The sequence below is a fragment of the Diabrotica undecimpunctata genome, chromosome 6 (assembly GCF_040954645.1).
Source record: "Diabrotica undecimpunctata isolate CICGRU chromosome 6, icDiaUnde3, whole genome shotgun sequence".
NCBI lineage: Eukaryota > Metazoa > Arthropoda > Insecta > Coleoptera > Chrysomelidae > Diabrotica > Diabrotica undecimpunctata.
The window spans coordinates 91,617,845-91,642,410 of record NC_092808.1 but is presented as its reverse complement, the minus strand read 5'-3'; the positions used below and the strand labels follow the sequence as shown (position 1 = coordinate 91,642,410).

Below are 24,566 nucleotides of genomic sequence, written 5' to 3'. Positions count from 1 at the left end.
GCAATTATAAAAAATAACATGCAGTGCAGTTAAAATATTTATGAGGGTCAGGCGTGTGTATGAGAAAAAATGGAGATTAAAACCAGACATGGTGCACTGGGTATACACTATGGTGATTAATCCCTCAATACCTATGCAGAGACGATGTGGTGGACTAAGACACATCAAACAGCTGCAAAAGCAAAACTTAGCAAGGTGCAAAGACTTGCGAGCATGGGGATAGCTGGTGCTATGCAAACAGCAGCTATGGAGGCATGCCTACCTTGCATTTCCGTCAGGGCACCATCCCTGACGGAAAGCCGTCAGAATAAAACAATTACTGAAACTTTGCAATGAAGAGACAGGGAATATGAGTATCACAAGGACTATGATAAAGGACATTTTTAATGAGAAACCAATCACATGACAAAAAGATATAATTTTAAGAATTCATACAGGGTGTCTCTTCCAGCCTGGCATGTATGGAGAAACAAGGAGTACCACAACCAACATGGTAAGATCTGGGATACAGACAAAGGGAAATAAATGAGAGAGGCCTCTAAAAGGAGCATATACATATATTGACTGACAGTCAAGCGATATTGAAGGCGTGTCAGAAAGTGACGTTCACGCTGGTGTGGAACTACATCAAAGAACTGAATAAACTGAGAGACCGGAACAAGATTGAGCTTGTCTGGGTACCAGGGCATCGAAAGCAACGAAAAAGTAGATCAACTTGCAAAATGAAAATCGAACGCATCAAGCGGACCGGTTATAACTCTGAGAGTGCCAAGAGCTGCATTACGTAGGGCTGTGGAGGACGGAATTAGAGAGTTATGAGTGATATTAGGAGAGAATTTCAACCAAACACAGAAAAATCTTCATTGGTGGACCATGTACAAAAAAACAGAGGAATTGCTCCATATTGGCAGGAACAAACTAAGAACAGTAACAGGAATGTTGACAGGGTATGCACCAGTAAAAGAATTTCTGAATAAAGTAGGCATTTACAACGGATACCGTAACTTCTGTGATAAAGAACAAGAAACTCTTAAACATGTATTATAGAATTGCGAGGCGCTTGGCCACAAAAGACAAAAAATATATGGGCGGTCAAGAGTAGAACCTGGTATATTTAGGACACACCAAGTAAAAGACCTATACAAACTTCTACGGGATACAAAAATTCTAGACTGGGTGTAGGAAACAACAATGGGTAGCAAATACAATAAGCTACAGCTTCAGTGATAACGGAGATCCTTTGCGTAAGACGTGCTCAGGTGGGAAAAAAATAGTAATATTGACTTGACAAATGTCATGAGCTGGAGTTTTTTCGAATATCGTTAGTATGGCCTAATCTGAATCTGACATAGCTTATGGCCTAATCGGTGTCTGTATTTTCAACTATTGAGCTCCATTTAGGTTTAGATAGTCCGTTTCATATAAGGAAAATACACTTTTGTCATTATTGTAGAATTTTCATATTTGTGGGTTTTGTGACTTTGAGATGCGCTTCTTCATTTCCTAGAATAATCACCAGCCAATCTAAATTTCCAGATAAAAATACACAAAAAGTAGAATATATTAATTCATCATCATCATTGGTGCTACAGCCCTATAAAAGAGCCTCGACCTTCCCAAGTCTACTACGCCAGTCAGTTCTATCCATTGCCAACTGTTGCCAGTTTGCTGCGCCTATTTGTCTACCATCCTCATCTACACCATCCCTCCATCTGAGTTTTGGTCTACCCCTACTTCTAATTCCCACAGGTTGTGACATAAGGATTCTTCTAGGAGGGTTGTTCTGCTGTGATCTTGCCAGATGTCCTGCCCATCTTAGTCTTCCTATTTTTACAAAGGATACTACGTCTTTACCACCAAATATATGTTTATATCTGTGATATATCTCGTAGTTGTATCTCCTTCTCCAAACACCATTTTCACAGATGCCACCAAATATTCTTCTCAGGATCCTTCGTTCAAATATAATTAGGAGATTTTCATCTGCATTGGAAATGGTCCATGGGTCCGACCCATATGTCAACACTGCTTGTATAAGGGTTTTGTATATGGTTATTTAGGTTTTTTGGCTTAAGTTTCTGCTTCTCATATGTCTACTCAGTCCAAAATAGCATTTGTTTGCTAGGATTATTCTTCGCTTGATTTCTTCCGTCATGACGTTCTCCTTGGTGATCAGGGAGCCTAAGTATGTGAATTTGTCCACCACTTCAAAGGTAGAATTATCAACCGTGAATTGGTGGCCGATGTTTCTGGCTCTATTGTTGGGTGTTGATGCCATTATCTTTATTTTCATTTACTTGCAGGCCCATATTTTTTGAGGCGTTTTACAAGGTGGTATACATTTCTTCTAGCTTGCGTGTTGTGCGGGCAATTAGATCAACATCATCTGCATATGCCAAAATTTGGGATGATTTATTAAAAATGTTTCCTCTGCTGTCTATTTGGGCATCCCTGGCCGCCTTTTCCAAAGCTATGTTGAAAAGGAGACACGCCAGCGCATCTCCCTGTCGCAGCCCAACATGCGTTTCAAATGCCTGTGATTGTTCGCCCTGTATTTCGACTATTATAGAATAGAATATATTAATTAGATAAGGAAAAATCTTAGATATGCTAGGATGAACAGTTTAAAAGGCCGTAGTAGACTAACAAGACGAGGTACTAAAATATAGACTTACATACATGATATAGTCTAGTGGTGAAAACAAAGAGTTAATAATGGTTAAAATATTTGAACATAATAGACAAAAATGAAATATTAAACAAAAAAACGGCAGAAACGTCTCCTTGGAAAACTAATCTACTTTATGAATATTGCTTCAACGTCGAAATAGCACAATCCATCTTTAATATGAAGAAGAATTTAAAAATAATAGGGATTAGTGTTTATTATGTTTATTAACCTCCCTAGCATTAATTTATATCAAGAATTTTCCTATTTATATCCATTATTCGGTTGTAATCGTAAAAGACAACATAAAAGTCTAATTGCCTTCAAACAAAATGCGAGAATACTGCCAGCATTTAATTTGTAATTAATTATAATTTCTTCCACTATTCTTAATTGGCGCCCAATATTCTGGAAGACAGACTGAAAACTTCTTAAATGTTGACAACTACAATTGCTCAGCTACACGAAATCAAAATGAACCAACTTGAAATTTATTACCGCCATATAAGTTTACGAGAGGACTTTTCAACAAAACTTGAGACTGTATTAATGTACCTATTATATAAATTCACGCGATCCTCCAACTAATTTAACTTTTAAGATTATTACACTTGATGGATTTGCTATATTTCTCAGCGATCTATGGCTTTGTTCAGTATTTCCTTAACTAAGTACGAAGTTTGAAAGCATTTCTTCTTCGAACGACACGGCTTTAATTTAAAAGTAAACTAACTTCCGTCAACTAAACCTGAGCTGAAATAATTTGAAGTTTATTCGTCAGAAATAAAACTCTAAAATGAGCTTAAATATAAATATACTGTTAAATATATTAAACTGCTTTTTTTTACAAAACAGTGAAAACAAAACAGAATTAAACAAAAATTTAGGAAATATCGACCACAATAGAATTATCGAGTACGATGACATAAACGTTCTGTGGAAAACTATTAAAGAACAAATGAACAATGTAACGGAAAAATATCTAAAAGTAACACCTAGAAATAACAAACAGGAATGGATGACAGAAGAGATTTTACAATTAATGAACAAACGAAGAGAATCTGAAGGAAAAAATGACAAGGGCGGAGAATACAAAAGACTAAATAGAATAATTCGAAAAAAAATAACCGAAGCAAAAGAGAAATGGCTGGAAACAAAATGCGTGGAAATAGAAGAACTACAACAAAGGCACGATTTTTTTAATTTACATAAAAAGGTAAAAGAGTTTACATCGACTACCAAGACAAGGAATTTTCACATCATGCTGAACACGGATGGCAAACTGCTAGAATCAACGGAAGATAAACTGACAGAATGAGAAAACTATATTAAAATTCTTTTTCACGACATACGAGAAGAACCAAGATTGAAAAATAACAACGAAGGGCCAACAATTCTGAAATCTGAAATCATAAATGCAATTAATCATCTTAAAACAAATAAAAGTTCAGGTCCAGACGGAATATACCCAGAAACGTTAAAATTAATCAGTAAAAATTAATCAAATATTTGTCCTTTTATTCAATTGCATTTATGATACAGGTAAAATACCCCAAGATTGGCTGGAGTCAATATTCATCCCACTACCAAAAAAGCCAAACCCACAACACTGCAATGAGTTCCGTCTGATAAGCCTTATGAGTCATGCATTAAAAGTCCTACTAAAAATCGTATCTATAGAAAGTGCGAAACAATCATCGGAGACTATCAGTTTGGATTCAGAGCCGGCATGGGAACGAGAGAAGCCCTGTTCAGTTTACTAGTTCTCGCCCAAAAATGCTACGACCAACAGAAAGATATATTTATATGCTTTATAGATTTTGAAAAAGCATTTGATAGAGTAAGACACGACCTACTATTAGAACGTTTGCAAGAAGTCGGTTTAGATGGAAAAGACATCAAATTCTTAAAAAACTTGTACTGGAACCAAAACGCCAGAGTTAGGATCGAAGGTTCCACATCAGCAGAAGTAGAAATTAGGAGGGGAGTTAGACAGGGATGTGTTCTGTCGCCTCTGCTGTTTAATCTTTACTCCGAGTTTCTATTTAAAGAAGCATTGGAGGATTCCAAGGATGGAGTCAATGTTAATGGCGTAAATATCAACAGTATCAGATACGCCGATGATACAGTGTTAATTGGGGATTCCGACTTAGGTCTACAACGACTCATCGACAAGACCAACTCGACCTGTGAGCAATTTGTTATGAAAAACATTAAAAAAACCAAAGTGATGTCAATCCGAAAAAACCAAAACGTACCTCAACCTTGCACAATAAATGGGCACATTTTAGAACAGGTCAATAGATTTAAGTACCTGGGATGTTGGATCGATAGCAGAGTAAATCCTGATCTAGAAATAAGATCGAGAATAGAACAGGCCAGAAAATCTTTCGAAAAAATAAAAAAACTGCTTTGTGATTCTCGAATAAAACTCGAAATTCGACTACGTTTATCAAAATGCTACATCTGGTCGACTCTTCTATATGCAGTTGAAACGTGGACCCTTAAAACATCAACCGTAAATAAATTGGAGGCCTTTGAAATGTGGATTTACCGGAGAATACTCAAAATTTCATGGACATCGCATACCTCAAACGAAGAAGTGCTGCATAGAATAGGCAAGGAAAGAGAACTTTTTAACACAGTAAAACATCATACCTAGGCCACATACTGAGAAATAATAAGTACCAATATGCCCAACTTATACTGAAAGGAAAAATCGAGGGAAAGAGAGGCCTAGGCAGGAAAAGACTATCGTGGCACAGAAACATCCGACAATGGACAGGGCTCAATTTTGAACAGCTAATAAGAACAGCTGAAGATAGAGAAGAGTTTAAAATTGTAGTAGCCAACCTCCATTGAGGGGAGGGCACTTTAAGAAGAAGAAGCTTTTTGTGAATATATGTGGATTGCAAATTTTTACCATTTGCATGTCACCACTTGTTTCTGTATTATTTATAACAGTGCGCGTTTTAAATCTCCCCCACCGCCAACATATTTTCTCAACCTAAAGGTATTACTTGCAATATGATAAGAATTAAAATACGGCACTCACTCCGGCATTTTTATGATAAGAGCAGATGTCATAGTTCAGTTACCTAAACACTTAAAAAATTTATTGGTTTAAGAATAGGTTGGGGAAGACTTTAGAAATATTTTCTTGGAATATCGATTAACATACTCAAGCGAAACCGTCTGCAATAGGCAGGACATGTAGCCCTGAATTGAACATGTTAAAAAGGATTTTAACAGCACAGCCAGTGGGAATAAGAAGACGGGGCAAACCAAAGCTAAGATGGATAGACGAGGTATCATTGGATGGTGAGAAGATCGGTGTTTCCGACTCATCCGTTGAAGATCTGTTGGCCGAAGGCAGAATTCTTGGTTGAAGAATTTACTCAGCGGCAATCTATTAAGAAAAGATCATTTTAAAATAGAGATATTAGTTCAGGGAAATAGGATTTTTCTCGTGACACTGACCACTCCAGTCAAACGACAGTTATATTAAGTGGTATGGACCTCTATAACTCCTATATGTTTCCTGCAGTCGATTTTTGAACTTAATTAGTTATTAACTAAAGGTCGAATCGAGTTTAGGTCAAAAAACGGTCAATGTTCGCTTTTTTCGCCTATCAGCAAAAAATAAAGCATTTGACATAAATTTGAGAGTAAGAAACCTATGTTACTACTATATATATATATATATATATATATATATATATATATATATATATATATATATATATATATATATATATATATATATATATATATATATATATATATATATCTATATATATATATATATATATATATATATATATATATATTTATATATATATATATATATATATATATATATATATATATATATATATATATATATATATATATATATATATATATATATATATGTATATATATATATATGTATATATATATATATATATATATATGTATATATATATATATATATATATATATATATATATATATATATATGTGTGTGTGTGTGTGTGTGTGTGTGTGTGTGTATTGGCTTTACTGTGAGGTTTTGTATCTAAAAAAGATTTTTAAAATTGAATCTGTGACAGGAAACGCGTTCTGAAGAACTTGAGAGAAGATGTCTTCCAGGATTGTTTCCAACAATGAAAATAACACATGGAGCATTGCATGAATACAGGAGAGGTATATCTATGAAATCAACATAAAATAATTTATTTACAGTGTCGGTCTCGTTATGGAATAGCCACACTTCGTATAACAAATCAGATTAAAGTGATTACTACTATTTGGATACTTTTAATATCGAATTCTACTTACCAAATGAAAGGTGTAAGAGATAAAATTGTCATACCTGAAATAAAATAAAATAAAATTATTGTCTAACCAATATAACACATAACTAATAAATAATATATATATATATATATATATATATATATATATATATATATAATATGTACTTTTACATGGTAAGTTTTTCCAAGCAACACTTATCTCATCTTTATAATATTCAAACTTATCATCTCACTTTAAGCAAGGAAAACCACTTCTTACAGATAACCAGAGAAGAAACTGATTTTTATGAGCAAAAGAGCACCGAAGACCAGAAAAAATCAACCAAGGCGTAAGACAAGGAGACACAATATCTCCAAAATTATTTACAGCTGCCCTAGAAGATATCTTTAAGTCAATAGACTGGGAAAATAAGGGAATGCCTATGAACGGAAGATACTTGAACCATCTTAGATAGGCAGATGATGTAGTACTAATAGCCGACACGTAGAATGCACTGAATACGATGATTCAGGAGCTATACACAGAATCCCAGTCCTCAAAAAAGGACAGAAAATAAATTTCAGCAAAACTAAACTAATGTCAAACAAAGATGATAAACCTATGATAAACCTCCAAGGGACAGAGATAGAACGCGTAGATGAATATACATATCTGGGTCAAAATGTCAAAGTAAGCAAAGAAAATCAGACTGCCAAAATAAGCAGACGTGTAAAAACCCGGGATGGGCAGCATTCGGAATATTCTCATACATACTTAAAAATAAAAATATACCTCAAAGACTGCGAACCAAAGTGTTTAATTTTTGTATCCTACCTGTACTTACATATGGAGCTCAAACCTGGACATTCACTAAAATAAACATGGAGAAGATCAGAAAAACTCAGAGAGCTATGAAACGACAGATGCTGGGTATCTCACTCAAAGACCATAAAATCAATGAAGATATTCGTATATTCGTAATAGAACAAAAGTAAAAGATGCTGTCGAACAGGCAGCTAAACTGAAATGGAAATGGGCTGGACATAACGAACGTCTTAAGGATGGCCGATCGAATAAAGAAATCAGAAATTGGCGACCATATGAAGCCAAAAGACTAAGAGGAAGACCGCAAATGCGCTGGAGCGACGATATTAAAAGAATTGCAGGACCAATGTGGAAACGTCAAATTAGCAGAGGCCTATATTCAGCACTACGAATAGAGAGAAGGACTTAAAAAAATGGCCTCCATACAAGGTAGGAGTATGTGCAGTTCCTTATAACTCACCCTGTTTAATACCTTTAAAAGGTTTATATATAATAAAATAGACTATACTTCCCATTACATTATTACCAGTACAAACGTATTAACTGTTCGCTAAATTCTAGCTGTTTACTCTGTGGCTATAACATAACTTAAAACCATTAATCAAATGTCTTACTGTTAACGCATAAACAAAGTTTAAACTCAATTAGTTCCGAACGTTAAGCTTCTAATTTTGGGTAAATTGTATCTCAGGTAATACTTTGAATAAACTACCATGCATGTATTCTCGCCGTACTTATACAAATATAATTTAATAATTTATAGACACTAATACATACTTTGAAAATCTTGATGTTGCTTTTATTTGCTTTTTAAGTGAATTTATTAAGTTATCAAATGTAGCTTGTTGGCGTTAGGAACATGAATATATTACGCATTTCAATAAGGATCAATCAATGAGTATCACCGAGTCGTCTGACCATTCTACCCGATTCACTTACGTATGCCTACTGTATACAGAGTGTGTCCCGATCCAAATACTAACTTTACCACTCACAATGAAGTGAGCGTAGCGAGCCCGCTGAGCTATGATTCTACCTATATAGGCACTTATATCAAATAATAAAATAGCTCTTTATCTATTATTATTCCCATTTTTTTTCATGCTTATATCAATTGAGATAGTACTGGAGCTATTATCTCTTAGTGATGGGCTTAGAAATAGTATATCATTTGGTATCTAAACTATGTATTACCTTTATTTAATTATATCTTCTTTGTATTATTATAAAAGATCCTAAATCATTTCTTTCTTTTTTATTTCTTTATTTTTTATTTGGTTGTTTACGCTTATTGTACTGCTTATCCTTTCAAATAATTAATCTACGTGAAGGAGGTAAAAATACTGAATTTAAAATAAGTATTTAAAAAATATTAAAACTTGAAATAATATTAAATTAGGGAATTTATCTTTATATAAGAAGAATATTTTCAGCAATATTACAAAAATGGCCAACATATTTTGTGTATTTATAAAATCTCAATGTCTTTAAGAGACTGTTAATAATATCATATATTGTTTTTAGGTTGCTGAAAATGCAACAAAGATATACAAAGGAACCAATCCGGAAGTGGACTCTTATTCAGCGTTCTGGGATAATTCGAAACTTACAGATACAAAATTAGCGGCACAACTCAAAATCAGGAATATAACCGACGTATACGTTTGCGGCGTGGCATATGATGTATGTGTAGGTACGTCAATCATCCATCATAGTTATTATCAATATAACTGGTAAACATTGACGTTAAGCGTATGTAACACTATTCTTATCTTTACTACGGTATACTTAACATTGTAAGTTTTATGCTCAAGTCTCAGTAGACCATGTCAAAATGAACCCATAAAATAAAGTAAAATATATTAGCTATAAAAGATATAGCTATATGTATTGAATAATAATCTCACATACAGCCAAAACACGACAATAAACATAAAAAATTAAACAAATGTTTCGCAATAGGATATAACAATAAAATAATCAACAGTGTCACTACAACATAAAAAAGTTCAAGAAAAGATAATTAAATTCATAAACTGCATAGTAACGTATTATACAGTGTGTTCCAACGAAAATTTGACCCCTCCCACAGAAACTCAGAAACCAAGAGCCTCTTCAAAATTTAAAAAAATACTTCAAATTGTATTGATGGGGGGGGGGGCGAATTTTTATGCAAAATTCATGCCCTCAAATGTAACTCCCTACTGCCCAGCATCAAAAACCCGTTGCAAGTGTGGTCGAGTGGCACATTATTTGAAAGGTTTTTTTTCTCTACACGACACTATTATTTTTTTATTTTCGGAATAACTTTGAATGAAAAAAAATTTTGGATTTAACTAATTTATTGGTTATAATAATAATAAGAAAAAACATAAAATTTCATTAAATTAACCAATTAAATGTTCTAAATGACCTTCTGTAACCTCCATACAATAATACAGTATATTTTCAAAGCCTCTTAGTACATTTGCAAATACCTCCGGTGTCAATAATCGGCATTTTGTCACAATTCTTTGTCGCAACTCTGCAATATCTGCAGGCGAAGTAGCGTATATTCATAATAATAATAATGTGTGGTTTCCACGTTCTGTTGGAAAATTAGTTTATCATCTAAAAGATTATTATCAGATTCCAATGTGTCAGTGATGAGCGGATCAATAATGTCTTCTAACAAATTTAAATAAGTTGTTCCGTTCCAATAACGTGATTCCCTATATTGCCAACCCATACATTTAATTTCTGAGGTGTTTGTGTATGTGTCTCCATGAATAAATGAGGATTATTGTTACTCCAATAACGATAATTATGTCTATTTAGTTCACCACTTAGCATAAAAGTACACTCGTTGGAAAAACACATATTGTACAGTCGATGTTAGTTGTTATATATGAGTTCACTAAATTCTTCACAAAATTGAAGCCGACGATCAGCATCATCTTCGTTTAATTGTTGAAGTAATCATATTTTATAAGGGTGAAATTTATTGGATTTTATACTTCGATAAACACTAGATGCTGATACACCAGATAGTTGTCTGATAGACTGTCGATTATCCATTTGTAAATGACCCAATACCGCCACTTCAACTGTTTTATTTCGCACCCGACGGCCTACTTCGTGCTTTGCTTTGTTAACATAACCTGTAGCTTCAAACTTATCAGTTAAATGTTTATCCTATTGATGGCTTATGTTTTTTTTCTGGGTGGTTCGTATTAAAGATCCTTGCTGTAGCCTTAGCACACTGATTATTTTCATAGTAGGTATAGCTTAACTAATTATATTCTTTCTTCACTATAATATTCCATTTTTGTAAGCCTTTACAATAATATCTCTGATTAATCAGTCGTTGACAAATCTCAAATCCAAGGTAACCTAGAAAACACCAAAGAAGATAATTAGCATTTATTATCTTTAAAAAAAATTCATTATGCTAAAATGATATGTTTACAAAACGAAAAAAAAAAAGTTTTTCTTGTTACTACTGATGTTCAACCAATAAATTAGTTAAATTCAAAACTACCTTCAAAGTTATTAGATAATAATAAAAAAAAAGTGTCGTGTAGAGAAAAAAATTACCTTTCAAATGATGTGCCACTAGACCACATTTGCTATTTATAAAAACTGATCGATGGAAGGCAACCGTATATACGTATTTCTGACTATTGGTCGTCTTCAGTACGGTGCAGCCAAGTTAGAAAAGGAGCATATTAACTTGGGAAAGGATCACTACAGGAGCAATGCAACCAATTTGTGGCATTAGAGTTAGAAGACCCTGATGGTTTCCAGGGCAACAACTAACACCAACCACGGAGGAAGCTACAGCTACCTGGGGAAAGGAATGCCAAACGTTGAAACGTTTAAAACAAATGGAAAAGGATAATGCGAGTGAATAATAAAAGTAAAAAGTAATGGCATGTCTCGCAAAACAGAAAACCAAAAATGGTATATCGATGGAAGGCAACCGTATATACGTATTTCTGACTATTGGTCGTCTTCAGTACGGTGCAGCCAAGTTAGAAAAGGAGCATATTAACTTGGGAAAGGATCACTACAGGAGCAATGCAACCAATTTGTGGCATTAGAGTTAGAAGACCCTGATGGTTTCCAGGGCAACAACTAACACCAACCACGGAGGAAGCTACAGCTACCTGGGGAAAGGAATGCCAAACGTTGAAACGTTTAAAACAAATGGAAAAGGATAATGCGAGTGAATAATAAAAGTAAAAAGTAATGGCATGTCTCGCAAAACAGAAAACCTTTTCTAACTTGGCTGCACCGTACTGAAGACGACCAATAGTCAGAAATACGTATATACGGTTGCCTTCCATCGATATACCATTTTTGGTTTTCTGTTTTGCGAGACATGCCATTACTTTTTACTTTTATTATTCACTCGCATTATCCTTTTCCATTTGTTTTAAACGTTTCAACGTTTGGCATTCCTTTCCCCAGGTAGCTGTAGCTTCCTCCGTGGTTGGTGTTAGTTGTTGCCCTGGAAACCATCAGGGTCTTCTAACTCTAATGCCACAAATTGGTTGCATTGCTCCTGTAGTGATCCTTTCCCAAGTTAATATGCTCCTTTTCTAACTTGGCTGCACCGTACTGAAGACGACCAATAGTCAGAAATACGTATATACGGTTGCCTTCCATCGATATACCATTTTTGGTTTTCTGTTTTGCGAGACATGCCATTACTTTTTACTTATATATATATATATATATATATATATATATATATATATATATATATATATATATATATATATATATATATATATATATATATATATATATATATATACCTAAATATTTTGTAACAATTTCCTCTTCCGAAAACACTTAATAACGAGTATTTCCGCCTATACTTCTAATTACTTCTTCACTGCGACGAGGCATACTTAAAATCAAGCGTCGTATTTGGTCTTGATCAATTGCATAACTAACTTCTCTCCCACTAACTTCTATGTCGTCAAGAGAGACAGGTGGTGGTTGTCGGCTCCTAAGTTTGCGATCAATAATATCCCAAATCTTCTCTATGAGATTTAGATCAGGTCTGCAGGATGGTCAGTTCATGGTTTGTATTCTAAGCTCGTCCAAATAATCACGGAATACATGTGCAACATGTGATCGAGCATTATCATGCATTAACAGAAAATTATTTTCCATGTAAAGAGCAAGTGGAACTACATGATTAGACAAAATGTCTGGAATATACGTTACAATTGTTGAGGAACCTCTTCATAAAGCAAGAAGATTCGTTCGCGCTCTAAGAGATAATTACCTGCACACATTAATCTTGGCTCAGATTTCTTGAAATACGGTCTATATCAACTAACGCAAAGCAGCAAAACAATTTATTGAATTGAAAATAATTTATTGAATTGAAAACAATATTGTCAGTCTAAAACTGTCTTGCCATATTGTTTGATTTTTTATAGCCAACTAACTGCTTCCACTAATAAGTACTGCAATACAATAAAATCACGTTATGCTTTAAACGTACTTTTCTTTTTTGATAATAAAGATATCGAGACGACATTTTTATGAAAAAGTAAAAAAAATATTTATTACACATTAATACATTAATTTGAATAATTAATAAAAAATAGATCTGTTTAACTGTTCTAAATGTCAATGTTTTCTAGGTGCGACTGCAATAGACGCCATATGTAGCGGCTTCCGAACAATATTATTAGACGATTGTTGTAGAGGAGTAGACCTGCTGGATATCGAAAAGACCAAAAATACGATGATAAAGAACCACGGCGTCGTAGTTAGTTCAGACAGAGTAAGAAACATGGTTGAAGGTAACGATAGACGACCAGAGTTAGGTTATAAATTAGCGCTAAATTTAAAAGAACAAAAGAAAGAAAGTCAGTCATCTTAATCTTGTTTATGTTTGAAGTGTATGTGCTAGTGTACTTAATGTATATTGCGTATTATTTTAGTAAGGCATTATTGAATAGACTAGCTTATGTTTTTGTAAAATTAATAGAATAAGAATTAAGAAATAGATTGCAAACTTTTTATAGTTTGGAATGTAGTACTGTTATAGTACTTAATAAATACATTGTAAACGATTGTTAAACTACATAAATATATTAAACTCAACTTATAAATTATACATTGAAGTTAAATTTTAGTAATAATTGTTTCATTTAAATTAAAATTAACGGCAATCAAAATAAACGGAGCATCAAAGGACTCGACGGAATTCTTGAACTTATTAAAACTTACTATGAAGTAAAAAATTCTTGTGTAAAATGGTATAAATTTATTAAACATTTTAAAATTATCCAAAATGGATTTAGAAAGTTTCAGAACGTTTTCAGTTCTATATCATTTTACACAAGAAGTTTTAATTCATAGTAAGATTTTTAAAACTATGACATACAGCCAACCACTCAGATTTTCTTATGACGTAATAACTCCAAATTCAAGTCAATAAGATTCTTATTTTAAATAAGAGGAACTTATGAAAACAGTTTCACCATTCAAGAGTCTTCAAGACTTTTCTTTCAAGAATTATCTCACAACAAACAGAGAGTCTGTTTAAAAAGAGAGAGTTTAATAATAATTGATTAATTAAAAAAATTAAATACTTATATACTGAAAAATACAAAGAATTAAATACTCCATACTTACTTTCCGTGTACGGATCATTTTTTTAAATGTCATACCGCCATTACCCCGACGTTTTTATTGGTTGACATTAAATCAAAGTTCGCCAAATGTGTACGCGTCTAAAGGCGCGTACACATTTGTGCGAACGTATGTGGCGAAGCCTTGCGACCAAACGCCTTCGGTAAATGTGTACGCCCCAACAAACGATAGCAAACGCATGTGTTTACCTTTGATAGAGTTCGCTCACTGGGCGGTACATCAAAAGAAAATTGAAGAACGAATTCGTTTGGCTGTGTTTAATGTGTACGCTTTCGAGTAAAAGTGACGAACGTCGTAGCGATTTTGTTTTGATTTTCTAATTTGCAAAAATGGAGTGGACTAATTCTTCTTGTTTAAAACTTATTGGTTTATATCGAGAGCGGAAAGTTTTGTGGAATCCAGCACATAAAACTTATATATGAGTCACCAGTAGCTAAATATCGTAGGGTTAACATTAACCTTTCTGTTGGCGGTATCGCTTCTATAACATTTGTATCTTTTTTGGCGATTTTTGGGCCAATTTCATTTAATAACCATTCAAAATCAGTATATGTACTTCACTCTACAAAAATTTTGAACAAGCCCGTATTCCATTTCAGCTTTTAGATCATTAAATATGTCTATTCCTCTATTCCGGCTTCTGCTTGATGTTGTTCACCAGCGCCGTTTTCGTCCTTTTTTTGGGAGGTCTTTTACTGCTTCGGCCACCGCCTCACTAATAATATATAGAACGCACTTGCAATAATTATATCCTCATCCGATATCATTTTTAACAATTTACATCAAATAAATAACTGCCGATCAAGAATCGCCAAAATTACCTGCGAAACTGATCGAATGACTGCAAACGAATTCGTTCGCTGTAATGTGGACGAAAGACCAAATTTTCCATCGAACGTTGAAAACATCGAATGAATTCGGTTAAAGGTCTTCGGTCAAATGCGTTCGCCAGATGTGTACGCGCCTTAAAATATATACAAACCAATAGGTCGTATTGGTTTCACCAGTCACTTTTGTCATCCTCTGAATACTCCACCGCGTTAAATTTGACTTGCATATCGTAATATGCAAGTCTCATTCATAGCGTGAATAACGCGGATAGTGTGGGAGAGAGAATAAACTGGAACTGAGTACTCCGCTGTAGAAATAGAAAGCCAGTCCTGAGCTCCGCAACTTGTTCGCGTTACCTTTCGAAATATGTTGTTTCTTTAGGAAATTTTGGATTTTATATCTTAGCAGTGGCTTTTAAATGTTAGAGCTTGATAGTTTTAACCCAAGATCACCATGTTATTTTCGAATTTTTTCTATCATGAGGGTTGTTTAGCTGGTAAGCGCACACTTAGTTTTGAAGGGATTGGGTTTAGAAAAATATTGTTATATTTGTTATAGTATGTACTTTATTATAAAGAAGTACTGGAGAGAGTTGTTAAAGAAACAGAACTAATCACCACTGGAAACCAGAAAACTGTGGGCCACGTGACAAATACCTAGGCCACGTGATGAGGGGACCAAAATATGAAATTTTGACTCATAATACAGGGAAAGATTCAAGAAAGATCTGTTGGCCGAAGGCAGAATTCATAGTTGAAGAATCTACGTGATTGGTATCAATACAGATCGATTGATTTGTTTAGAGCAGCAAGTTCAAAAATAAAAATAGCCATTATAATTGCCAACCTTCGTAGGGAGACGGCACGTCTCGGCATTTGTTTTATATAGATGGTATAAAGCAGGGGTTCGTATATACTCACCGTTGTATACTGTTATAATCTTCTTTAACATTGCAAAATGCTGTTCAGACTTACAAATACGGAACATACAGAATATCATTCGCTATTTCATTCCACTTATATGGCTAGCAAAAATAAGTGTGAGTTACAAATTACGAGTAGGTATATTTATTTAATGCAAAGGCATCGACCACGATATCTATGAAGTACATACGAACACAACAGTTGGCGACGAGGACGGAGCGAATTACGTTTATATATTTTTTATAAATTACTCAAATATGAAACAACGTGAGAGATGCCCAAGAATGCAGGCATGCCAGCAACCACAAAATAAGCAGTAGCTGAGAGGGTCCATCATACAGTACATTTCAATGGTTACTGAGGTTAGAAAACGCATTTAAAGTATTTGGTATTGCACAAGGTAAGCAAGCAGCTTACTTATTACATTACATGGAATCAGAAGCTTATGATATACTATGTGATAAGTTATCTCCCCAAATACCGGATACGAAACTTTATAATGCTTTAGTAAATATCATGAAAGAGCATTACAACTCAGAACCTCCGCAAATATCCAAAATTTTTCGTTTGCTACAGTGAAAATAACATGAGGGGAAAAGTATAAAAAAATACTTAATAGTTCTACACAGATTGTTAATTACTTGCCACTTTGGCGACTACCAAAAGAAAGCATTACGAAATCAATTTATATTTGGTCTAAGTAATGAACGTATACAAAGTAGATTGTTGCAAATAAAAAAATCTAACTATTGCAAGTGCCAATGAAGTAGCTTTTAGTATGGAAACATCAGAAATAGATGCTATCCAGTTACATCAATCACATGCAGGGATGGTAAATAAACTAATTGTGGAAAAATCAGCTAATAACACCAAGAAATGTGTCAAGTAGAAATCATGTTAATAAATACAACTGTTTTATGTGTGGGTCGGGTTAACACTTAGCAAATAAATGCCCCAAAAAAGATCTGTATCTATAGAGTAGGGAGGGCGAGTTAAGTTTCACAGCACTTAGACCACAATTGACCCATTGTGCATCCTCCCAGGGAGCTGTCACCCTTAGCTCATTGTCCATCCTGCCATTTCTAGGAAGGTTGGCAAGTCACCAGGAGACATCTCTCTTATGTGGGCAGGTGTGGGCCAGGACTCGCCGAACGCGTACTCTCGTATTAACGATAACTCTGGGCATTCACATAGGACATGCTCTACAGTTTCGTCTTCTCGTTCACACTTCCTACATAGAGGTGTGTCTACTAGCCCCAGTGTATGAAGGTGTTTGCTTAGTTGACAATGACCAGTTAAAAAACCAACTGCCAAACGTAGATTTTTCCTGGTCATTCCCAAGTACTTCTTAGATGTTGACTCTTCAAGATTACTTAGTGTTACCCTGGCAAGTTTACATCCTTTTCCTTCTTCCCATCTTTTTACGGTTTGCGTATGGGAGTGACATTTGACAATTTCCGCGATTGTTGTAGTTGACCAACCAAAAAGATCCCCAGGTCTTAAGAGTCTTAGGCCTGATCGCCATCCTAGCTAATTGGTCAGCAATGCGGTTGCCTTTATTCCTATTGTGTCCTTTAACCCAGCTTAGGATGATGGTATTACCATCCGAAGCTTGAGTTAGTGACTTGTGACACTCCATTACTAAACCTGATGTGACACGTGGTCTATTCAAGGTTAGTAGCGCTTGTCTGCTATCTGTGCAGATCATTATAGTTTTACCTGCTATACCTTTTTGGGTTATTTTTTTTGCGGCTATGGAGATACCAGTCAGTTCTGTCTGAACTACGCTGGCATTTTTGCCCATACCCCACTTTATTCTTAGGTTCAGTGATCTGGAGTATATCCCGCATCCTGAGCCTTCTTTAATTTTGGAGCCATCGGTGTATATGCAATAGGCATTTGCCACGTTTGTCTCCATATACTGTCCTGTTTCAATTTTGTAGGGTTTGTTAAAGACAAACTTTGGTTCAATTGAGTCGCATCCTGCCTGTAGGAGTGGTAACGCACCCAACTCTTCCCGCCAGAAACGAGTTCTCAATTGTCCCATTCCTACATCAAGGTTTGCACCAGCTGAGCGCAGTCGCATCATTGTCACTAGCGCCACCTCTTTGACATATATATCTAGAGGCGCGATGCCAATGATCAACTCCATTACAGCAGTTGGTGTTGTTTTCATGGCACCTGTTATATTTATGCAAGCCATTCGCTGAATATGGTTTAGTTTGTTAATCGCTGTTGCCTGTAGCACTTTTGGTACCCAAGCCATAGCTCCGTAAGTTAGCATTGGCCTAATGACAGCGGTGTAGACCCAGGCGATCACCCTGGGCGTGAGGCCCCAGGTGCGTCCGACCGTTCGTCGACACTGCTCATAGGCAATATATGCTCTTTTAGCTCTACCATCTAAGTGTGAGTTCCATGTTAACTTCTTGTCAAGGGTAATACCAAGGTACTTCACCCCGTCAGAAAAATTTAGACTGTAGTTTTAGAACCCTTGGGGGTATTAAGCCCGTGATTCTTCTTTTCCTCGTAAAGAGGACCATCTCTGTTTTCTTTGGATTTATAGATAGTGAGTGTTCCTTGCACCATGTTTCTCTTAGTCGGAGAGCAACTTGTGATCTCTCACATAGTGTGTTCTCAAACTTAACGCTTTGCAGGACAGCAATATCGTCTGCATAGGCTCTTGTGTAGAAACCGTTGCTGCTGAGTTGGTCAACCAGGGTATCTAGAACTATGTTCCAGAGTAGTGGTGATAGCACCCCTCCCTGTGGACAGTCCCTCGTAACCATGCCTCTAACAGAAACGTCTTCCACATTTATGCTTATTGCTCTATTAGATAGCATACTGAATATCCATTCGCTTATGGCCAGGGGAACATTCCTGACGTTGAGCTGTTGGGTGATAGTTGGGAATGTGGTTTTATCAAACGCTCCCTCAATGTCTATGAATATACCTAGGGTGGATTCTTTATTATCCAGCGATCTTTCAATTCTTCCCACTACATGATGCAGTGCAGAATCGGTAGATCTTCCCGAAGTATATGCATGTTGATTTGGGTGAAGTGGGTTATGGACCAGAACTTCGTCCCTTATGTACCTCTCGCATAGCCTTTCCATCGTTTTCAACAGAAAGGATGTTAGGCTAATTGGTCGGAAAGCCTTTGGTAGGGTGTAGTCCATCCTACCTAGTTTTGGTATGAACACCACACGTACCTATCTCCATTTCCTAGGAATATATCTCAGAACCAAAGAGGCTCTGAATATTTCCACGAGGTGCGGCAGAAGGATATCGTCCCCACCGTATTAGGGCTGGATATATGCCGTCAGGCCCTGGTGATTTTAAAGGGGTGAAGCACAATATGGCCCATTTTACCTTTTCCTCATTAATCATTGTTCTGGCGAGATGCCAGTCGTTTGTTGAGGGTATGATTGCTTCTTCCATCCGGTTTGGTGCTGTTGAGACACTAGAACCGGGAAAGTGTGTTTTCATCAGGACCTCAGCACTTTCGCGAAGGTTGGAAGTTTTATTCCCATCTTCCTTCGTTAGTATGCCGACATGCCGATGTGGGTCCTTTGAGAGCGCTTTTTGTAACCTGGAAGCCTGCGGGAAATCTTCGATTTCCTCACAGAAGGTTCTCCAAGCAGCTCTTTGTCTTTGTCTGCAGACTTTTTTAAACTCTCTGAGATTTGATTGATAAGAATCCCAATCCTCTTTGAGTTTGGTGCGTTTCGCTCTATTAAAAGCTGTTCTTGCTGTCTTCCTAAGGTGTTCCAATTCAGTGCACCACCAAGAGTTAAAGTAATTAAAGCAAATGGAACTGTTAGGATACGTAGGGATTTAAAAAGTACGTTAAATCAATACATAGTAGTTGATACCCCTTGCTCACAATCGAGAAGTTATTTCCTTCAATGGCGGGTGGTGAAAATTTCACAAAAATTCATTTTAACTGGCTTATTTGCAAATGGAAGTAAGAGAAGATCAAAAATATTTGACACTTAGCACTACAAAAGGACTTTTCCAAAGTACATGGTTTATGTATGGGCTTGCCAGTGCTCCGGAATTTGAGCAAAGGAACATTGAAAACTGACTTAAGGAAATATAGGGTGTATCGGTATTCCAAGACGACATTAAGATTACGGGACCAGATGACAATAAACACCTTCAGAGGTTGGAACTAGTCCTGAACAGACTAAAAAAACGTAATATACGGATAAATTTTGAAGAATGTCAGTTTTTAACTAATTCAATTTAGTATACATAAAACTAAAGATAAAGTGGATGCAAGAGCATTAACAAATAAAAGGGAAGTTACAGCTTTGTTGGTCTATTGAACTATTATGAGCATTTTTTAAAGAATATGTTTTTTACGTATTTTTAAGTCACATCTTATATTCAATATATAATCTCCTTAAAGATGGTGTAACGTTTAGATGGAATAGGGAGTTTAAAAAAGCATTTGACAGGGAAAAAGAAGGTATTCTCTCAGAAAGTGTTCTTGCTCATTTTGACCCAATTTTACGCCTAGTTTTAGCTATACATGCCAGTCCATATACAGTAAGTGTAGTACTTTCTCACATCTACCCCGATGGAACTGAAGTTCTATTTAATTTGCATCACAAATGCTTAGCAAGGTACAACAAAAATATGCGCAAATTGACAAAGAGGCTTACACTATAATTTATGGAGTAAAAAAATTCTACTATTACTTTTGTTTGGTAGAACCTTTACATTACTGGTTGATAACCAACCATTCATACAAATCTTGTCACCCTAAAAAAGTTTGCCTACAGTTACAACGACAAGAATGCAATACTGTGCTTCATTTTTGCAAAGATTTTAATACAAAAATACTATAGCACATTTAAATGCAGATTCTTTGTCAATATTACCAGCAGCTAGTATTTCAAATATAATTTATGATGTTGCAGATAAATTAGAAATTATGCAAATTGAAACCTTACCTGTTGCAATAGAAAAAATGGCAAAAGCAACGAAAACTAATACACATTTACGTAACATACTAAAACCACTAAAACAAGGTACAAATATTGAACCTTCACAACGATTTCATATACACCAAATAGAACTTTCTGTACAGAGTGGTTGCATCTCAAGGAATGATTGTTTTATAGTACCAGAAAGTCCTCAAAACAGAATATTCAGGAACTACATACAGCTCATTTTGGGACATTGAAAAAAACAAAAACAATCCTAGTAAAATAGCGGTTCATCCATGGCAAACGCCTACAGCGCCATTTGAACGTGTCCATGTAGATTTTGCAGGATCAATCAGAACCAATTGATGGTAATAATTCATCTTCTCATAGTCCAGGCGATCAAGTATCATTTGCTCACCTTGCTCAGAGGTTCCTTTCCGACGCGCCAAAAGAATAATAGTAGCTACAAAGAGGTTCGATTTATAATTGTAGTGTAGTATTACATATTACATACAAAAGTAGTCCAGAGATGGAAGCCCAAAAGGAAACAGAACAAGAGGAAGGCCCCATAAAAGATGGATAGACGACGTAGAGAGGGATCTTAAAACCATGAACATCAGGCAGTGGCGAAGGAAAGTATCCGACAGGGCAAAATGGAAGAACATTGTTAAGCAGGCCAAGACTCACAAAGGGTTGTAGCGTCATTAGAAGAAGAAGAAGCAAAAGAAGTATTACATTTTAAGTTAGGTTTATAATTGTAGTATGGTATTATATTTTAGGACGGGAAGGCTGTTATATCTTCTGTAACATCGCAAAGTGCTGTTACGACTTACAAATATGGAACATACAGATTGTCATTCGCTGACATTCTGTCACTTGTACTACCTACACATTTCATTTCACTTACATGACAGGCAAAAATAAAAGTGTAAATTAGAAATTATGTGTATACGATTTTGAAGAATGCATTTTAACAAGCACATCAATCTGAAATCCCTGCCATATCGTATACTTTTCTTAACAATCTTTCTTGGTTAGCAGTGGCATGTGCAGCAATGAAGTCAATATATGCAATTCCAGTAATTTTATTTCGTCTAAACTTATTTTCGATATGTTGTGGAAATTTTAATGTCTGACGACACCAAGGTTTTAAAGCTTTAAATTAAATTTATATTACATTAAGCGCTGGAACTGAATGTTGGTCAGTTAAAAAGAAACAAAAACAACGACTGAATGTGGTGGAAATGAGAATGCTTATATGGATGAGTAAAGTGGCAAAATAAGTGGATACATTTAAGAATAAGTATATTAGGGGAGTCTAGGGGTGACACCAATATTGATACCAAAATAAGAGAGCGTAGGTTAAAATAGTACGTGTATGTTCAACGTAGAGACATTAATCACCGACTAAGAAAAATTGCTGATATACAAGTAGAAAACTAAGAGGTGGATAGATGAAGTAAGAACTGATGCTAAAGAGGTATTGAGGGTGGATAACCGGAGGAGAGCAGCCAAGGAAAGGGATGCTTGGAGGCGTATACTGAATGAAGCTAGGACCCGAATTGTGCTGTAGCGCTGTAATGTAAACATAGTAAGGGAATAAAGAAGGACAAAATAAGGGGTAGTTAGCCTAGAAAAGAATAATTAAAATTAATTCCAATATCCAAATTAATAAAGAATAAATTCGACATAGTTTAACGTATAGGTACATTTCAAATTAAAAACAAATAATAACAATTGACCCAGTTAACACAAACCTGAATGTTTAAAAAATTACGACACCTTAGACCTTGTTGGAAAATAATACAAAATACGAATTGTTAAACAAGTGATAAGAATTGAGCTGACTCAGAAGTTTTACATGGCGTGATCCAGTTTAACACATGGAATAGATGGCATAATCAGCGAAAACGTAGAAACAAATCTCCACTTCGGACGTGACAAAAGAATCTAAGGTACGAGTTGGCAATAGATAAAAACAAACAGAAGTTGGTCAAACGGGTAGTAAGGTGCTGGCGACCGAGCCAGGCAGGAGTAGCGTTCTGGCAACCAAGCCAGAGGGTATCCAGCCGCATCCGGTGCCAGTGGTACTTCGGCATGTCGGCAGTCAGCGCGGCAAGCGTTAGCTAAATCATCGTGATATTCGTGTGCGACGGAAGGTAGAGATTCGAAAATACGAATTTTTCGTCTCGCTCAGTACCGCCATAACGTACAGTGAATTCCAGCGTTCATCCAGACTATTCCAGAGTTCCAGTTTGGACTACAAGGCGTATTCATTAGCTAGGGCCTAAGTACGCTAAGGTAACAAACAATGTTTACTAACCATTTTGGGAACACTTAATAGTAGGTTGTCCGCCTTTAAATTCCCTTAGTAAAATCTCTTCTCGTCTCCCTTCGCAAATAATAATAACCACTAATAGCATTGTAGGTTTGTGTAGTAGATGTAAAATTACGATTTGTTAATTATACAGTAAGTTGAAAGTGGCTTGTTTTATTTTACCGTTAGATAGAGACAAGAAGGGAACACATTTTTGCTTGTACATCTTCCTGGCTTCTAACGCAAGCCCATAGCCTCTCACTCTTTGCAGGACCTGAGACCGAGAAGTCCTTAATCCCCTTCCTCCCAAAATCTCCCTACCCACTTGTAAATCCGCGAGGGCGAAATCACGACCTATTCGAACTAGTGGACCAGTATGCCTCAAATTCGCTCGGACAGCTAAATCTCCTTTAAACACAGTGGATATTTCAGTGGTGACAGTGCTAAGCATCCCTTAGCTCTTAATCTTAGATTTATTACAGATTCCAATCCTATTTTATTACAGCGCTATAGGAGGGAATATTCAGATCCGTTCATCATATGGCAGTTTTGTATAATTTTTGTTTCAGTTTCATTGAATACTTTCTGTCACACAACACACCACTTGCTTCCTTCTAGCTCATCCATCTCACCGTAATTCTAGTAAGGGAGTGGGAGGAAATTTTACGCAGCGGGTAATTATACGCAAAGTCGATTCAAATAAACCGGTCCTAGCTGGTGTCATGTGCGCACTTCCAAATGTCTAGCAAGCAAATCAGTTGGCGGTCAGAGATATTGCTACAGATTCTTACGAATTTCAGTATTTATTGGGACTTTATACACACATAAGAAATAGCCGTGCAAAGTGTAACAAGGTAAGTGTTAATCTTTCTTATACTATTGTTTGTATGTTATCAAATTAATGAAAAATGAAAACTTTACCTACTGGGAATTTGCTTGTTAGTTTTATGTTGATTAGAATAGTGTTTCTAATATTTTTAAAACATTCTACAACATTTTTTATAATACCGTCGTATGGGGTAATATTGCGCAAATAATGAAGGTAATTTTACGCTGCGTAAAATTACCCTACAACCTATCATTTTGCTGATCGCTTTAAAACTAAAAAAACAACAAGTATAGAA

The 24,566-nt window shown here is 35.6% G+C and overlaps 2 protein-coding genes across 2 annotated transcripts in view; one reads left to right on the top strand and one right to left on the bottom strand.

The window, feature by feature from the left end:
• Naam (Nicotinamide amidase) overlaps window positions 1–13,900 on the top strand; it is a 67,409-nt gene extending 53,509 nt beyond the window's left edge. The window contains exons 4-5 of the mRNA XM_072534871.1: window positions 9,299–9,467; window positions 13,420–13,900. Of these exons, the coding sequence (XP_072390972.1) occupies window positions 9,299–9,467; window positions 13,420–13,661 (411 nt within the window). The 3' untranslated portion in view covers window positions 13,662–13,900. The remainder of the gene's footprint in view (window positions 1–9,298; window positions 9,468–13,419) is intronic.
• Window positions 1–24,566, bottom strand: part of LOC140443550 (coiled-coil domain-containing protein AGAP005037) — a 1,206,743-nt gene that overhangs the window by 328,172 nt on the left and 854,005 nt on the right. The window lies entirely within an intron of this gene.